At 37.8% G+C, this 15,447-nt stretch overlaps 1 protein-coding gene across 1 annotated transcript; it reads right to left on the reverse strand.

Annotated features, from left to right (window-relative positions):
• Nucleotides 1-5,581: 5,581 nt before the first annotated feature.
• On the reverse strand, nucleotides 5,582-13,320 carry LOC134006248 (protein c-ets-1-B-like). Its single transcript, XM_062445335.1, has 9 exons — nucleotides 13,206-13,320; nucleotides 9,153-9,281; nucleotides 8,287-8,490; nucleotides 7,616-7,690; nucleotides 7,296-7,493; nucleotides 6,272-6,496; nucleotides 6,066-6,184; nucleotides 5,709-5,907; nucleotides 5,582-5,601 (listed from the first exon to the last, which is right to left on the reverse strand). Exons 1-9 carry the CDS (start codon nucleotides 13,318-13,320, stop codon nucleotides 5,582-5,584), a joined length of 1,284 nt encoding a protein of 427 aa, XP_062301319.1.
• Nucleotides 13,321-15,447: the final 2,127 nt, after the last annotated feature.

The raw sequence follows: 15,447 nt of genomic DNA on the forward strand, positions 1-15,447 counted from the left end.
TTTTTTTGTCTTTGTTGGTTTATTTCTTATACAGTAACTATCTATCAACTACCCAGAGTCATGATTTAGACCAGTGGTTCCCATCCTGGGAGTCGGGACCCGACAACGGCCCCCTTAAACAATCTCAGGTGTCCCTACTTAATGAAGAGATGAAAAAATGTGTTAATTTTACTTTTTACAATATAATCCAGCCTTCTTAATATCCTTCATATGAGTGTTGAGTAATATGAATAACACTTTTAATCACAGTATGTGTATGTGCATTGTGACATTGTACAATTTCTGGAAAAATCTATTAACAAACTATATACTCAGAGATTGGATAACACCATATTAACAGCATGCTGAAATGTCTGATGATATGAAAAAGAATAATAATGATAGTAATGCATTTTATTTATAGGTGCCTTTCAAAGCACTCAAGGACACCTTACAAGACCCATAAAATCAAACAAGAGTACATCAAACATCATAAATCAACAAAACAGAAGTAGAATATTCAGTAAGTGAATGTGAATTCATAGTCAGCATGAGAAAGAATATGCCATTGGTCATATATATATATATATATATATATATATATGTGTGTGTGTTTTTGTGTACTGTGGTTATGTAAGGCCATGTTCACCTGTGATGGGGGTTCACAAGTACACATTACCTCATTTGAAGGGGTCACAAGACAACTGGTTGTTAACCACTGATTTAGACCATTATAGGCAATACATCTCTGAGGGGATCTGTTATCACCACTGCTTCTATAAAAAAAAAAACCCAAAAGAAGTCAAGCCAAAACACAGAGGACACAGTCAGAGTGTCACCAAAGTGGTTAGAATGTACTTCAACATGCAAACTGGAGGGAGCTGGGAATCGAACCGCTGATTTTTCAAATGAGCGGACAACCCGCTCTACTTTCTGAGCCAAAGCCACCTACCTCAAATGTCACAAATGTCAACGTTACTGTGGCACTGGAGGAAAAGTCCGAAAAGTCCAAATTTCATAGCCACAAACATCTAATAGTTGTTCAGATATTTCAGTCTTAAACAAAGTGACCGACATCTTCATCTGTAAAGCCATGCCAAAACTATTGCTAAGATTCCACCTTAACCAACACTTTGGTCCATGATGGTCAGGTTGATCTCCTCTGCTATAAGACCATAGCAGTGATCTATTCAGTGATTTTGTCTCTTACACTGTAGATCACTGTAGATGGTGTTGTTTTGACGGTTTTCTTCTCTGCTGCTGAACCAACCATCCTTCATCCTTACTGTATTTTTTACAGCCGAAATGACAATGAATTTAAACTAAGTATCGATTGTTATGAACACTGTAGCCTCCTGGGGTTGCTGGCAGGGTTTTAGTCTAATGAAAAAAACAATAATAATGTGTTCAACAGCCTTTAACAACAAATGAATACATTTAGAATATAAATCATCACTATAAAGCACATATAATTAGTACCTGGTGCACATGTGTTTTGTATATGTGTGTTAAGGTGTAATAAAGTGTCACACACAGAGAACTGGGGGTCTCCATGAGGCATTAACAGCAGGTACACCTCCCTCCTGTGTGGTTTTCAGGGGCTACCCATTATAATCAGTCTGTTGCTCTTTTTAGGGCTCAGCCACCTGAGACGCTGCTGACATCAGACCTGCATCCACTTACTGCTCATTCTCTGACTCTTACAGTATCGTGTGTACATTTATCAGTGTTGTAAAAGTAAATGAATATTGACAGGTAGGTTCAGCAATATGAGGGTGAAGCCCTACATTGGAGGACATTGTATAGGCTGATTACAGTATTCTCTTAGAATTCCATGATAAGTAAACATCTGTCAAATGAATGACATGAAACATAATTAAATGCACAGTCTCGATAGTCACTATAATCTTTAAAATCATTCAGAAGTCACTCAAGATATACTGAATATGGTTGTGTGTGTGTGTGAGTGTGTGAGTGTGTGCCTCTGCATTTTACACAGCATTAAACATGCAGCTGAGCATGACTGTGTTTCGACTGTTTTCCATTTGACTTGTATTTGTGTGACTAAACCATTAATAAACATATATTCCAGTCTAAATGGACTATATTGGAAACCTCTCCGATGGATTGTTTACACCTTTTAACATTTCACTGGTTTTCAGTTAACAGGGGCGACTGAACACTGATACTGATCTTCTTGATCTGAAGCTCTGAAGTCCTTTGTTTTTATAATGGTGTTTTTTTTTAATGATTCCGTTTTATATCAGGGTGTCCACTTCCGTAAAAAAACGGATACCAAAACAGAGAGGAATTTAAAGGAATTACTTTGAAGTAGAAATTGAAAATAGAAATGGATTTTTCTGTTATAATCAAAGTGTTTTATTCTCTATGTGGTGGAGCAGTAGGTGCCATGACATCATTACGGTTCTTATATCTATTCAGACACACTTTGATAGCAGGCCAATGAACTATAAATATACATATCTTATGACTTCATATAGATAATGATACTTTGGTCCAAATGTAGAATAAAACATGTTTGAGTCAGCATCACTGTGCTCAGATAGATTACAACATATCATTTATATGCCCAGATGTACAACTTGAAAATAACAATGTGCTTCTGATCAGAGGTGGCTGAACGCTCATTTGATTTTCTCCCTCGGTGAACAGGTGACAGAAACAGAGCGAGAGCATCGAGTGTGCGAGGATTACTTCCACCACTTACCCTCCCAAAGCCTGCTAATGGTAGAGTGTGTGTATGGTCGACATAAGTGCGTGCGTGTGTGTGTGTGTGTGTGTGTGTGTGTTTGTTGAGTTTATTCACCAGTCTGGGCAGTGCACTTCTGTTTTCAGGGCTGCAGTATATGTGTGTATGAGTATAGACATCAACCTTGTTATTTATACCACAGTGGTTTCCCCATGAGAGCTGAGTATAACAAAAGAAGAAACAAGATACAGTCATGGAAACTTAATCAAGCGTTACTATTTTAGTTATAGCTTTAACAGAGTGAGATAGTGTCATATCCTTTTTTTTTCAGTCATATATTTTTTTTAAATTTAAAGCTTTTTTCTTATGTATGATGTATGATGGCATCCCATACACTACTAATAAACCTGCAGTAATGTTTTTGGTTGGAGATCAGTTGATTTATGTTATTATATTGTAATAGTTTATCATTTGGTGAAATAAAAAATGAAGTTCAAATATCTTTTTTCATTCCTAAAGAGAAAGGAAAAAAATGAGGAGAGAAATCCTGACTGAGGTTATCATAATTCATGCATGAAAGGGTTCCTTTTTTGCAGGTGGAGCTTCAAAATTCTAAATTAGACAGGCTCCATTATACAACTTACAAAAAAACTCCATGTGTAATGAGGTCAGTTGGGGACGCTGTGTTCAACTATTTCTGTAACACTCCAAAACTGATAGCCCAACAGTGATTGGCCAAGTATGTGAAGGTGTGAAAGTTAACAGGGTTAAAACTTTTCTTTTTTTTAATTTCCATCTTAAATACTTCTATCAATTATAGTGCATTCTAAGTGCAACACCATTGATGCCTTTAACCCTTAAACAGGCGACGTGCACCAGGAGATACAGACTCTTTAACACCCTGTTAGGAGCATGATTGGTCAAGGTGGTTGGTAGAACTAGATGGGTAGAATTGAAGCTTGTGGTAGGCCTTTACTTAGTAGCTTTGACACAAAGCTCTCATGCGGGTGGGTGTTCCAGGGCTGTGTCCTCATCGGCCAATTACTTTTGGAGGGACAGGTCAATGGTTTGAAGTGCAACAAGTGGTACGACTTAAATTATTTCCCTCCGCCAACTTATTCTGTTTCTCACCACTGCTAAACCTAACAGAGAGTAGTTATTAGTCATTATAAATAATCATATAAAGAAGTGGGGTTGTTGGTATTCATCTGAGAATGGTCAGGTTAAAGTGGCTGATGCATCGCCATGACAACATGACGGCACAGGCCCGGGGCACAGGAGGATTAAGGCCACAAAAAACAACAAAAGTCATGTTATTGTGTTTGATTATTCAACTATCATGACACAAATTGAATCTTCTATAGAGGCAGACAGCTCACAAAGATGTCCAATATATATTACCATCCCACATATAATCACACATATAATTATAACACTATATAGGACTTATTCAGGCAAATAATACATATATTGTATTAGAAGCTAAGAAGTATATTTTACACTTTGCATTTTTCCCCAAGACATAAAATTATGTTCTATTTTGAATCTCTATAACCTCAATCAATACATTTTCTTCAACACTTCCTGTCCATTTATATGAAGAAAATCCAGCTCTGAGGACATAAGGAGTCAGACTAAAAGGAGTCATTCTTAAATCCACAGGAACAGAGCCCCCCTGCTGGATTAGAAATTAGACAGCAATACATGAATAAGCAAACCCCGTGTGACCTGGATTACTGACAACCTTTCCCAGACGAGCATGTGTGGTATCAGAGATGTCAAATTAGACCGCTTGCTTGAACCGACTATTCCAGTCCCCCCCCCCCCCGAACGCAGCCTACTTCACATACTGAATGTAGTGAAGTGAAAGGCTGAAAGAGTTCGGTGAGCAGGACTGAATACATCAATTAGGTTCCATTAGTCCAGTCACCAGCTGATATCTGTTAAAACACCTCCTGGCGGGTGGTTAGATCCCTGTCTTAATATCCTACCCGCTGAGTTTCTCTCTGAGAGGAATTATTTGAATCTTTTTTAAGATGAAAGTCAACAGTGTGCCACATATTCAGTGTTGGGGATTCTAGTAAACCACTGGACGGTTATCTATTCTTAGCTGCTTCTGCTCTCAATTACTGCTACAGTATTATATTACTTATAAAACACATTTATTCACTCTGACATGTGTGCAATCACATACCAGTGACTTACATGTTGTACCTCATTAACTGCTTTTTTTCTTGAAACCTGAACCTTGAGTTTCTATTACCCCGTATACACATGGCATTAAATGAAATGTGATTCATATCTGGATGAGGGGAAGATGCACTCAGATCTCATTGTTATCAGAGTGTGATATAAGATTAGTCAAGATCACATTTTGGAGATGGTCTGGTGTCTATTGAAACATCACCTAGCACCACCTCTTTCTGCTAGCTTAAGGAAACACAGCAAAAGATACAATTAGCCAGTGCTAACAAGTAACAAGTCTGTTACTGGTATTACTTCCCTTGACCTGGTGGGACATCATTTGTAGCTAAATTCAAAGTAATGCTATAGTTTGGACTCTCTGGAATCTGGAATCTGGAATCTGGAACATTCTCTCTCTCTCTCTCTCTCTCTCTCTCTCTCTCTCTCTCTCTCTCTCTCTCTCTCTCTCTCTCTCTCTCTCTCTCTCTCTCTCTCTCTCTCTCTCTCTCTCTCTCTCTCTCTCTGAAAATGAAAACAGAAAGTCAACAATTAAGGTTAATTTTTTAATAAAAGATGAATGTTATATGTAGATAATACTGTACATTGACAACCAATCAGTCTTATTTATACACATAGGAATAAGTTACATAAATGACTGTGCTGTGAGCTTTATTGTTTGACAGTCACAATAAGTTAAAGTGCTACATTTCATCTGCTGAGGTTGAGAACTGAAATGAACAGAAAGATAACAGAGATCCATGAGTATGTGTCCTATATCAAAAAGTCTCTTTACTACTGTTTGCCAGTGTGTGTTGTGGTTGTTAGTGGTTTTTACTACTGATGTCCAACATGGCATGCAGCTCCCTGGGTTCATATCCCAGCAGGCCTTGCAGGTTGCAGACAAAGCGGTAGACGTAGCGTTTGCCAGCGGTCTTGCGGATGATGTTCTTGTCGTAGTAGTAGCGTAGGCCGCGGCTCAGCTTCTCATAGTTCATCTTGGGTTTGTTCTTTCTCCGACCCCACAGCAGCGCCACCTGGAGACAAAAGCTACACCTTAGCTCCAGAGGACAGTAGCACTGGGTCATACAGAACTAAAAAAAGGCCTACAGTTATCTGAAAGTCATCTTCTCTGTGAGTACAATGGACAACAAATGTATTCCCCCAAATGTAAGAGTGCTTGACATCACATTACCTCATCAGGGTCCGTCAGCTTGAACTCCCACCCATCTCCTGTCCAGCTTATAAATGTTTGACAGCTGCGGTCTGTCAGGAGCTCCAGTAGAAACTGCCACAGCTGAATGGGACCACTTCCTATTGAAACATGATGGCAAGAATCAAGCTCAAACACCTGCTGGATTCATCTAAAGCTAAAACGAGGTTCCATTAGTAAAGACTCACCAGTGTAACCAGCGAGGATGGCTGCTGGTATCACAGCTCTGCTCAGGTCTGTCCTTTTTCCTACATATTCTTTGAAGCTTCTGTGTGTCTGTGGTAAAGTGAAGACATCTGTTGACAAAGTCTCTTCCATCACTGGTTCTATATCATGGAGCGGACCGGTCCACGATTTAGAGCCCACAATGTCCGAATCGTCGCTGTGAGACATTTCCACTTCCGAGTCTGTCTCTGGAAGTACAGAATAGAAGTGACACAGGAATAAGGCAGGTGTACTTTATCTATCTCAAGACAGTTTGGATTACAAACCATGATGTTACAGTCTTCTGGAAAAGTCTCCTGCCCCAATTCAATGTTGAGTTACGACACAAATTTGAGAAACTTTAAACATTTTTCTTTGGTCACTGGTAGCAAGCTGTGGACACTAATTTATTACTAGCCACTTACAGGCTAAAGAACTTCACAAAATTATGAAAAACACAACATATTAGGTTATTATAAAGGTTTTTATGGTAAATGTGCTAGAAAACATCCAGCAGCCTCAGAGCAACTTTACCATTAAGCAATATTCACTCTCCTTTTTGCTCTGTTTTTTGTCTCCACCAGCTCCTGAGAATTATATCTGCCTCTTTAGCTGCTAAATGCTCTACTATGTTCACCAGTTAGTTGTGTATGTCTGCTGTTTGGTGCTGAACATGTTTTTAGAGCATTTTTTACTGAAAACAGTTAGAAAAGAGACCAATAAAACTCGAATTTCAGAGTCAAAAAAGTCAAAACAACTAGCTAAAAGAGGCCAAAACTAAAATGTAGTCCCAATAAAAAATGTTGAGGACATTGCTTCTGGAACAAAATACTGCTACGCTGTTTTCAAATCAAATTTTACGAAACAAAATTCCACTCATTTCCATTGATTTGAAACATGACTCAGTCTGAACAGTATCAATTTTAAGGCTAAAGCAGAACGATGCCTTCAGTCACCACAGTATGCAACATTTAAATGTATAAACTGTTTTGAGCATGGTCCTCTCACCTCTGTTATCTCCTGCTTCCTGTAGCAGCGGGACAGATGTCATGTTCCTGCTTGGATCTTCTGTTTTGACCAGATAGTAGTCGTGATGCTGTACAGTCACAGGGTCCAGAGTATGGAGGTCTGTCCTCTCAGTGGGATGATACTGAACATGGTAGCTATGCTTCTCTGAATGCTCCTGAACGTAGTCTGAGTAGTTCTCTTGGGGAATAACATAGACAATAGAACTGTTAACTTTATGAGAATGATATTATAATAAGACACAATGCAGTCATTTACAGGAGGAAGTGGTAGGCTGGACGGGAAACGTGAGATATTATTACCTTTGTTGACTAGAGGATGGCAATAAGATGACACTGTGTAGGAGGGCAATGTAGAACTGCAGTCATATTCATTCTCTGGAGAATCAAATTCAAATGACATGGTTGACAAATATTAAAGACACAAGAAAGATCAGCAGAGCAGCTAAACCCAGTAATGGGCCTGTCACGATAACTATGGAGGACACTACTTGTTTAGTCAATGTGACATGAATAGCCTCTTAGCTGCTAATGTGAAGTCTGGCAATACTGAGGTCAAAAAATGATCAAGGTCTTGTCCATGTATCATATGATAAGTCGACAGTGATGGATATTAAAATGAATTCATCAAACTACCAGCATAAACTTAGCCAGTGTCACAAACTGGAGGTGTAAAACTTGAAAGATGTGTGCATTTAGCAGGTAGAGAGTGTCTAATAAAGATATTGCACCCGAGTTGCATTATGGGAATTGTAGGGTGTGGCACTTTTTGTGTGTAACCCATACTGGGAAGAACAAGTCAAGATGTCTCATATAATTTGTTTGGTTACTTTACTGTATATCATTTTAAGAAAGCCTGAATTTTAGGTTATGATTGAACTAAACAGTTGCAAATTACAAGTCATGCAAACATCTGGTATTGAAAGAGTGCATTTGTGGTGCCTCCAAGCTTTTCTTCTTATTCCTTATCTTACCTTTTCTCATGATCTCCAGATGTTCCCACAGAATCTCTCCAGCAGTGCAGTCAGACATCAGACCCAGGAAAGTCTCTCGGTCCAGACCACATAGTTCACTACCCTGCAGTCCCTTCAGGTCTGAACCCAGGTAATGAAGACCAAACTCAGTCTGACACCATTCCAGCCAGTGGTTCACCTCCCACTCAGACCACAAGCTAGGATCTAGATATAAGGGTCAATGACGTATAAGGACTTTCAACAACTCAATTTTAAATAATAAAAACAAGCATATCTAATGCAGTCGTTCAAACATTCAGGATGTTGTGTACCTGACAATTCATATTATAATTTGAAAATGATTTTAGTGGGTTTTTCAAGATTAATTGGCACTGGCCTGAAAAAAAAGTCATGTGGTGCGACCATGATTCATCTTGAAATATCTTATATAAATAAAAGATCATCATTTACAAAAAATGTTTAAAAAATGCAAATACTTTGTTTCCAAACACTTTATATTACTGAAAACTTGTAAAAAAAAAAAGATGTGAAGCGTGTTAAGTAAATTAATTTATTTCAAGATGAATCATGGTCGCACCACATGACTTTTTTAAAGGCCAGTGCCAATTAATCTTGAAAAAATCCACTAAAATCACTTAATTTCAAATGTATAATATGAATCTTCAGGTACACAACATTCTGAATGTTTGAACTACTGCATTAGATATGCTTGTTTTTTATTATTCTACAATTGAGTTGTTCTAAATCCTTATACGTCATTGACCCATAAGCAAATATGTTTGAATCTTCAACTTTTAATATCCTTAATAGAATCTTTCGCTCCTTCATTGATGACTGAAGTATTCTGCAGGTGGATCAGGATGTACCTTGTGGAAAGTGCTGGCTGACTCTTTCCTGGGTGAAGCCAGCGAAACTGGCTGTCACTGCCTGGGTGAGGACCTCCTTACTGGTCGGGGTGAGAGGAGGAACCTCCAGGGTGTCCAGCTCTGTGACAGCTATAAAATATCAATAACATATATGACAGTACATTTAAATTTGCACTGTATTCTAATCATAAATCTTTAGATTGTATAGAAAGTTTCTTATGTAGCATTTCAAAGCAGAAGATTAAAAATAGACATAATGGCATTTTTAAGTGTTTATTCATGTAATAATGTATCAGTTAACCACTTATGAAGACCAGTGTATAAACAGATGAAGGAAAATTGATAATACAATATAACATGAAGTATTCCTTGGTGGTTCACTTGTAAATCTTTGATACACACCATTCATATATGAATTCCTGCATTTTTATAAATAATTGGGTACATTTGCATATTTAATTATCCATTGTTTAAAAAAAAAAAAGATTAGTAAAGATACTCTTGGTGCACATCTGCTCTTGTAGTTTTTGTAGATAAGTGCTATGAGATTTCTTATAGTTATTTCTCACGAGTGTTTAAGGTTTAAAACTTAATTCCATAATGATGACATGTACAGTTTATGAGTTATTATATAATGCATTAAAGTATATACATGAGGCCCATTCAGTGCCATCTTATTTCACACACTTTAATCAACTCACTCTGATGACACATTATTATAAGTTATATATCATAATGTATTAAAGCCTAATGCTGAGAGAAAAAAAAAGAATATTTACTAATTGAGCACATGTGACTGTAGCTCAGACAATAGATTACGGTCATTTAGGTGCAATAGCTTCTTTCCTCCGGCCATAAGACTCTTAAATACATCCATAAATCAGCTACCTCTTAATTATTATTTATTATGAATATATCTGGCACTTGATAGCACTGGTCTTTATTTTTTAACAGCTTTTAACTGTTCTTATGTGTTTCTTTAGTTATTTATTTTGATTTTCTCTGCACTTTGGTCCTGAGAAACAATTTGGTTCCACTGTATATATATATATATATATATATATATATATATATATATTTTAATAGATATTGTTGGAATGACAAATAAATAAACTTGAACTTGAGGTTGAAGAATTGCTGTAAAGTCATTTATTGTAAAATTAACCAAAGATAATATACCTTGTGCCTGTGCAAATGCATGAATGTAGTATAGAATGTGAAGTATTTATTTATTGATACACGTTTTTTTTCATCTATCTGCTGATGAAGCAATGAAAAGCTGTGAGAGAAGTGAACCGTGGGATCATTTCATTGTTTTTTTTTTGTTTTGTTTTCCTGTGGTCAAGCTGGACATGTCTTGATACCAGAGCTGGGGACTCGGACTCGCGACTCGGACTCGAGTTGCACTTAAGTCTCACTAAACTGTGACTTCAGACTCGACTTGGACTCGACCTCAAAAGACTTCAGACTTGACTTCGACTCGAGGCTCGAGACTCGCGAACAACCTTTATTTCATGTTATTATTATTATTCTCATTATTTATCTGTCATTCATCTTTTTGTATGATCTCTGGCTCTGAGCTAGATGTAAACACCAACGTCATGCCACGCGCATGCGCCATGTGTGAAGCGCGCATCTTCAGTATCAGACATTGACAATGGCGAGTGCGATAAGTTCAGCAGGAGTGCCTCAGATCATTACGTTTGGATACAATGCCTTCACACTCCCGTTTTTCCCTGGTTCTCCCATATTTCGAAACCATCTCCCGCCGCCCTCCCGTCATTTCTCCCGTAATTGACAAGCCCCAAATTTGTTTGTTAATAATAATAAGAAGCGCACAATAGCAAAGGTTTTATTTTAAAAGCTCAGACAGGAAACCACCGCAACTCTAATTATTAAAACACAACGTTGCGTTAACTATGGTTAACTATGGTCATATATATATATATATATATATTTTATAATATCCCCACACATTCCCTGCTGTGTGTTGTGTTAAGCAGCAGATAAAAGGCAGCTTGGAGAAAAAAATAATGAACATGTGTTTGTACCACAGTGTTAAACTGCAGTGCAGTGTTTCTGTGATGTTCATGTTTTGTTCATTTTGTTATATTTTACAACATTGTTAAAATAATTATTTTTTTGTTGAAGAAAATACAGTTATGGAATTGAAATAGTTCTTAGTGTATGTTTCTTCACATCACATTGCAGTAGATTCTCTATAGTGAACCTACAATTGGTACATTTTCATACTGTCCTATATCAAGGTCTAGGTCAAGGTAATAGCCGAAGGTAGATTTGGTTACAGTTTCAGGAGAGGACATCTCAACATACAAACAGATACTTACATACAAACTTCAGTGACAGCACACCACAAAAACAGACATGGGCAGGTGCTCGCAAGGCTAACTGATCAGGATGAAGGATTGTACAGCTCTAAGGTCAGAATTTGAATTTGAATTAGTGTTGGCGAGAGACTTGAGACTTGACTCGGACTCTTGACCAGAGACTTGAGACTTGACTTGGACTTGACCCTCAAAGACTTGAGACTTGACTTGGACTCTAGCTCAAAGACTTGAGACTTGACTTGGACTTGTAAAAAATGACTTGTGAACAGCTCTGCTTGATACATGAGTAAATGTTAATAAATGGTTAATATCAAGTAAATAAGGTAATAGTTAACACAGTGAGGATTTGTTGAAGTGTGTAATATGACAACAGCCATGTTATATTGTCATCTATCAAACACTGATATTTATATATTGATATAATTATCCTTCTACCTGCTTAAAACTCATATTAACTAACACACTGATGTATTTTATTTTATTAGGTGTTTATATAAGTGTTATATAATTCTTATAAAAGCTAAATCGTTTCAAGTAAAGTGTTACCATCCTCTAAACCTTCTGTCAAGTTCAATAAAAATCAAAGTTCAACTAGAGAGTGAAACAAACAAGAATCAGAAAAGCTTTCAAATCTTTCTAACGTTGATAGAAAAGCAATGCGTCGTCTTACCGTAAGTACTGCACTCCATCCCAGTGTGAGAGTAACTGGAGGATCAGGTGGAGGAAAAACTGAGACCACTAAGGGGTGAATTTGGCTTTTAATATGATGGATGGGAGGGGAGGAGTGGACAGGTTCTGACAGACAACTGTCAATCATGTGGGAGTGGGAGGGGCAGGGAGAACAGGTTTGAGGCTCAGCGTGGAATCATTAGACTTGACTTTACAGTGTGTACATAAGTACAAAAGCAAAAGTTGACACAATTCAGGTGTCACATTTGATTTGTTAACACTGATTAGTTAAACTTCTGCAGTTGTGCTTTTTCCAATATATATATATTCCAAATATTTATCAGATCAGACATTTGAAAGTTCTGACAGATTCATTTTGCAGTAACCCTTTTTGGTTGTAAATCAGTTGATTTATATTATTATAACGTAATTTGCAGTTTTTGTAATAAAAACAATATTTTGAACAGATTGGTTCCACTAAATGAGGGACAGTCTTTATATTTTGTAGTGGTCAAGCGCAGTGCCTTGAGAAGTCAGGAGCAAGGTTCATAGTTATTTCATTGCATTTAAGAGTAATAGAATATGTTAAAAATATAAATAACTTCATACAGACCTTCATTCATTTACTTTATAATATGAAGAATTGTCTTGGTGTGAGCATGATGCAGTTCCATTTACCATAACCAGGTGTTAATCATTACATATGATGCAGTTCCATTTAAAGCAGTCCTGTCGGATGTTTGTCTCCCTCTGCTGGCAGAAAAAAGAAGAAGAACGTGGCTCAGGCACTTGAGGCACTTAAGGCACACTCTTGTTCCTCTTCTGCTCTAAGTTTGAAATATAAACACTGGCTTTGGTAAGATGATGTCACCAGTACAGCCTACACTGTATGAAGCATATTTAGAGTGCTGTCTACTGATACATTTCTGTATGTTTCGTTATACTTGGAATGGTTCTATACACTTCAAGATTATAATGAATATTACTTAAACTATGGAACACCTTCAAATAAAAAATATAAGAAGCATCCTGATACATATGTTGATGGGATGCTGTGTTTTGTTTCCAGATAAGACGAAGAGTCGACCTCCTGGATGTTCCTCTATACCAGAGGTCTCCAACCCTGCTCCTCTAGAGCTACTGCCCTGCATGTTTCGGGTATCTCTCCACTCACGCCTGATTCTAATTATTAACTCGTTATCAAACAGCTGAAGCTTGTCAAAGGGCTTGATAACGAAAAATCAAGTGTGTGTTAGAGTGGTGGAGATACCTAAAACATGCAGGACAGTAGCTCTCCAGGTCAGGAGCAGGATTGGACACCACTGATTTAAACCATCTTCTGTGGCTGAAGGTATCACGAGACCATAAAGTCAATCTCATACTTAACATTCCTTTTTCTGATTAAAACTATATGTTTATAGTTTCCAGCATTTCCTAGGAGTGAGGCCACCCTAGAGGGAACTATTGCTGGATTATTTTTGTCCTTTGGGCCACTGGGAGGCAAAGGGATGTCCAGTTGTCCACCCTGCTCCCCTCCTCCCTGAGTCCACCAGTGCTTTAGATCCTGGTGGTATTTCCCGTGTGGAGTTTGCATGTTTTTTTCCTGTGTCTGCCTGGGTCTGGGTCCCAAAAACATGCAGATTAGGTTGATTGAAGACTCTAAATTGACACTAAATCTGACTTTGTTGGAAACTAAATTCACAAGTTTTTTGACTTTTAAATAAGATAAATCTCTATTATACTGTATTCATATAATGTACTTGTGATGCATTTTCTATATAAGCATCATGTCAGGAGTTATTAAACATTAAACATCTCAATTTGCAAAAAACATTTTCACTTTAGAATTTATTGTGGTACTAGAACCTGGTGCTAAATACATGGATCAGTGTAAGGTAATAAGGTATTGGTGGATAAGTAGAATGTTTACATCACTAGACCACTAGGGGGACTTTGACACCTAGTATTCCTGAATGTTCTGTTGAGTCATTGACTTCACTACTGTGTGTGTTGCTACTTCAGCACAAGTGAAGTGACATGTGTCGATTGTTTTTGTATTTTTGTCATTTATTGAATAAAAAGGAAAAGTACTGACTGACAGTGAACATGTTAGCTTTAGTGTTGAGTACAGTTCTTTCTGTGGCACCACAGCAGTCAGACAGTCATATGCAGTAGCTGAAGCAGGACAGTGTGTTGTTACAGTACTTCAATCGAGCCGATATCCACAGTGTCATGGACTCTTATGTTAAACGCACAACTACACCACAGAATACACACATCTTTAGTCACTTAGGTTTATAGGCAGAGAAGGCTTTGTTATACTCTAACACAGGCCACTTTCAGGAATAGAACAGCAATATGAGACAGACACAAACATGCTGGGGAGATCACAGGTAAACTGATGGGTCAATACAGCTGCATTTTTTAGGGCTCCCCGGACCATTAATGATAATACACACACGGATACATTCAGCAAACACCATTAAACACAGAGAGCAGTCAAGACGGAAATAGTAATATGCGTGGTAATCTGCTGTGATTATGGAGACTTGGCTTCCTTCCAACACCATCCGGTCACAGTGCTGATATGAGGCCGTGGTGCGCATGAACCACTACGTGTTCCTTCTTTTCTTCCATGGAAGACCTGGCTGGTTTTGGTACCATAACAGTGCTGAGGTTTCTGGCATTTTTGCTGGGTTTAAGAGCCATGAGGGGCTCAGAAGGAGAAGGGGAATGTAGGTAGAATTGTGTCACTGTCACGTGAAAACTGTAGCACAAAGAAAAATCCCGAATTTTGACAGATGTTTGGACCCCAAACATAGTTCAGAGTAATGCAGTGAGGCAAATTAAAGGTTTGTGGTAACTATGACAAAATGTGAGTGTAATGTTTTGACTACAACTGAAAGAGGTTGAGGATCATCTTTAGATCTCTAGGGTTAAAGGAATCTATTTGACTACCTATCTTACTGAATACTATCAGGATAAAAGTCATCCTCTTTGGAGGTAAAACCCAGGCAGTTCCTAAACTCCTGTAAGGCTGACCCAGAGATACAATGTTTTCACCCAACAGTGAGAATAGGATATGCATTGCTGGTGCACAGAGGGAAAACAAATACAGATTGTGAACAGGCCCATTTCAAATGCTTGATGAACTGGAAGTAATAGGGGTTTTATAAGGATCAATAATCTAATGAAATAATGCCACAGTACACAGTGCTACAGGGTTTTTATCTCTTGTGGTTGGACCACACATGGGGAGCTACATTAAAGTGCAGGAG

Source organism: Scomber scombrus, chromosome 23 (genome assembly GCF_963691925.1).
Source record: "Scomber scombrus chromosome 23, fScoSco1.1, whole genome shotgun sequence".
Taxonomy (NCBI): Eukaryota; Metazoa; Chordata; class Actinopteri; order Scombriformes; family Scombridae; genus Scomber; species Scomber scombrus.

What these genes read in the sequence shown, in the direction of transcription:
- LOC134006248 (XM_062445335.1), bottom strand. Translation starts at nt 13,320, where the DNA reads ATGCAGGGCAGTAGCTCTAGAGGAGCAGGGTTGGAGACCTCTGGTATA. An exon ending in CAGCCAGCACTTTCCACAAG is followed by an intron (nt 8,491 to 9,152) that starts GTACATCCTGAT and finishes CCTTATATCTAG; the next exon opens with ATCCTAGCTTGTGGTCTGAG. An exon ending in GGAAGCAGGAGATAACAGAG is followed by an intron (nt 6,497 to 7,295) that starts GTGAGAGGACCA and finishes CTGTACTTCCAG; the next exon opens with AGACAGACTCGGAAGTGGAA.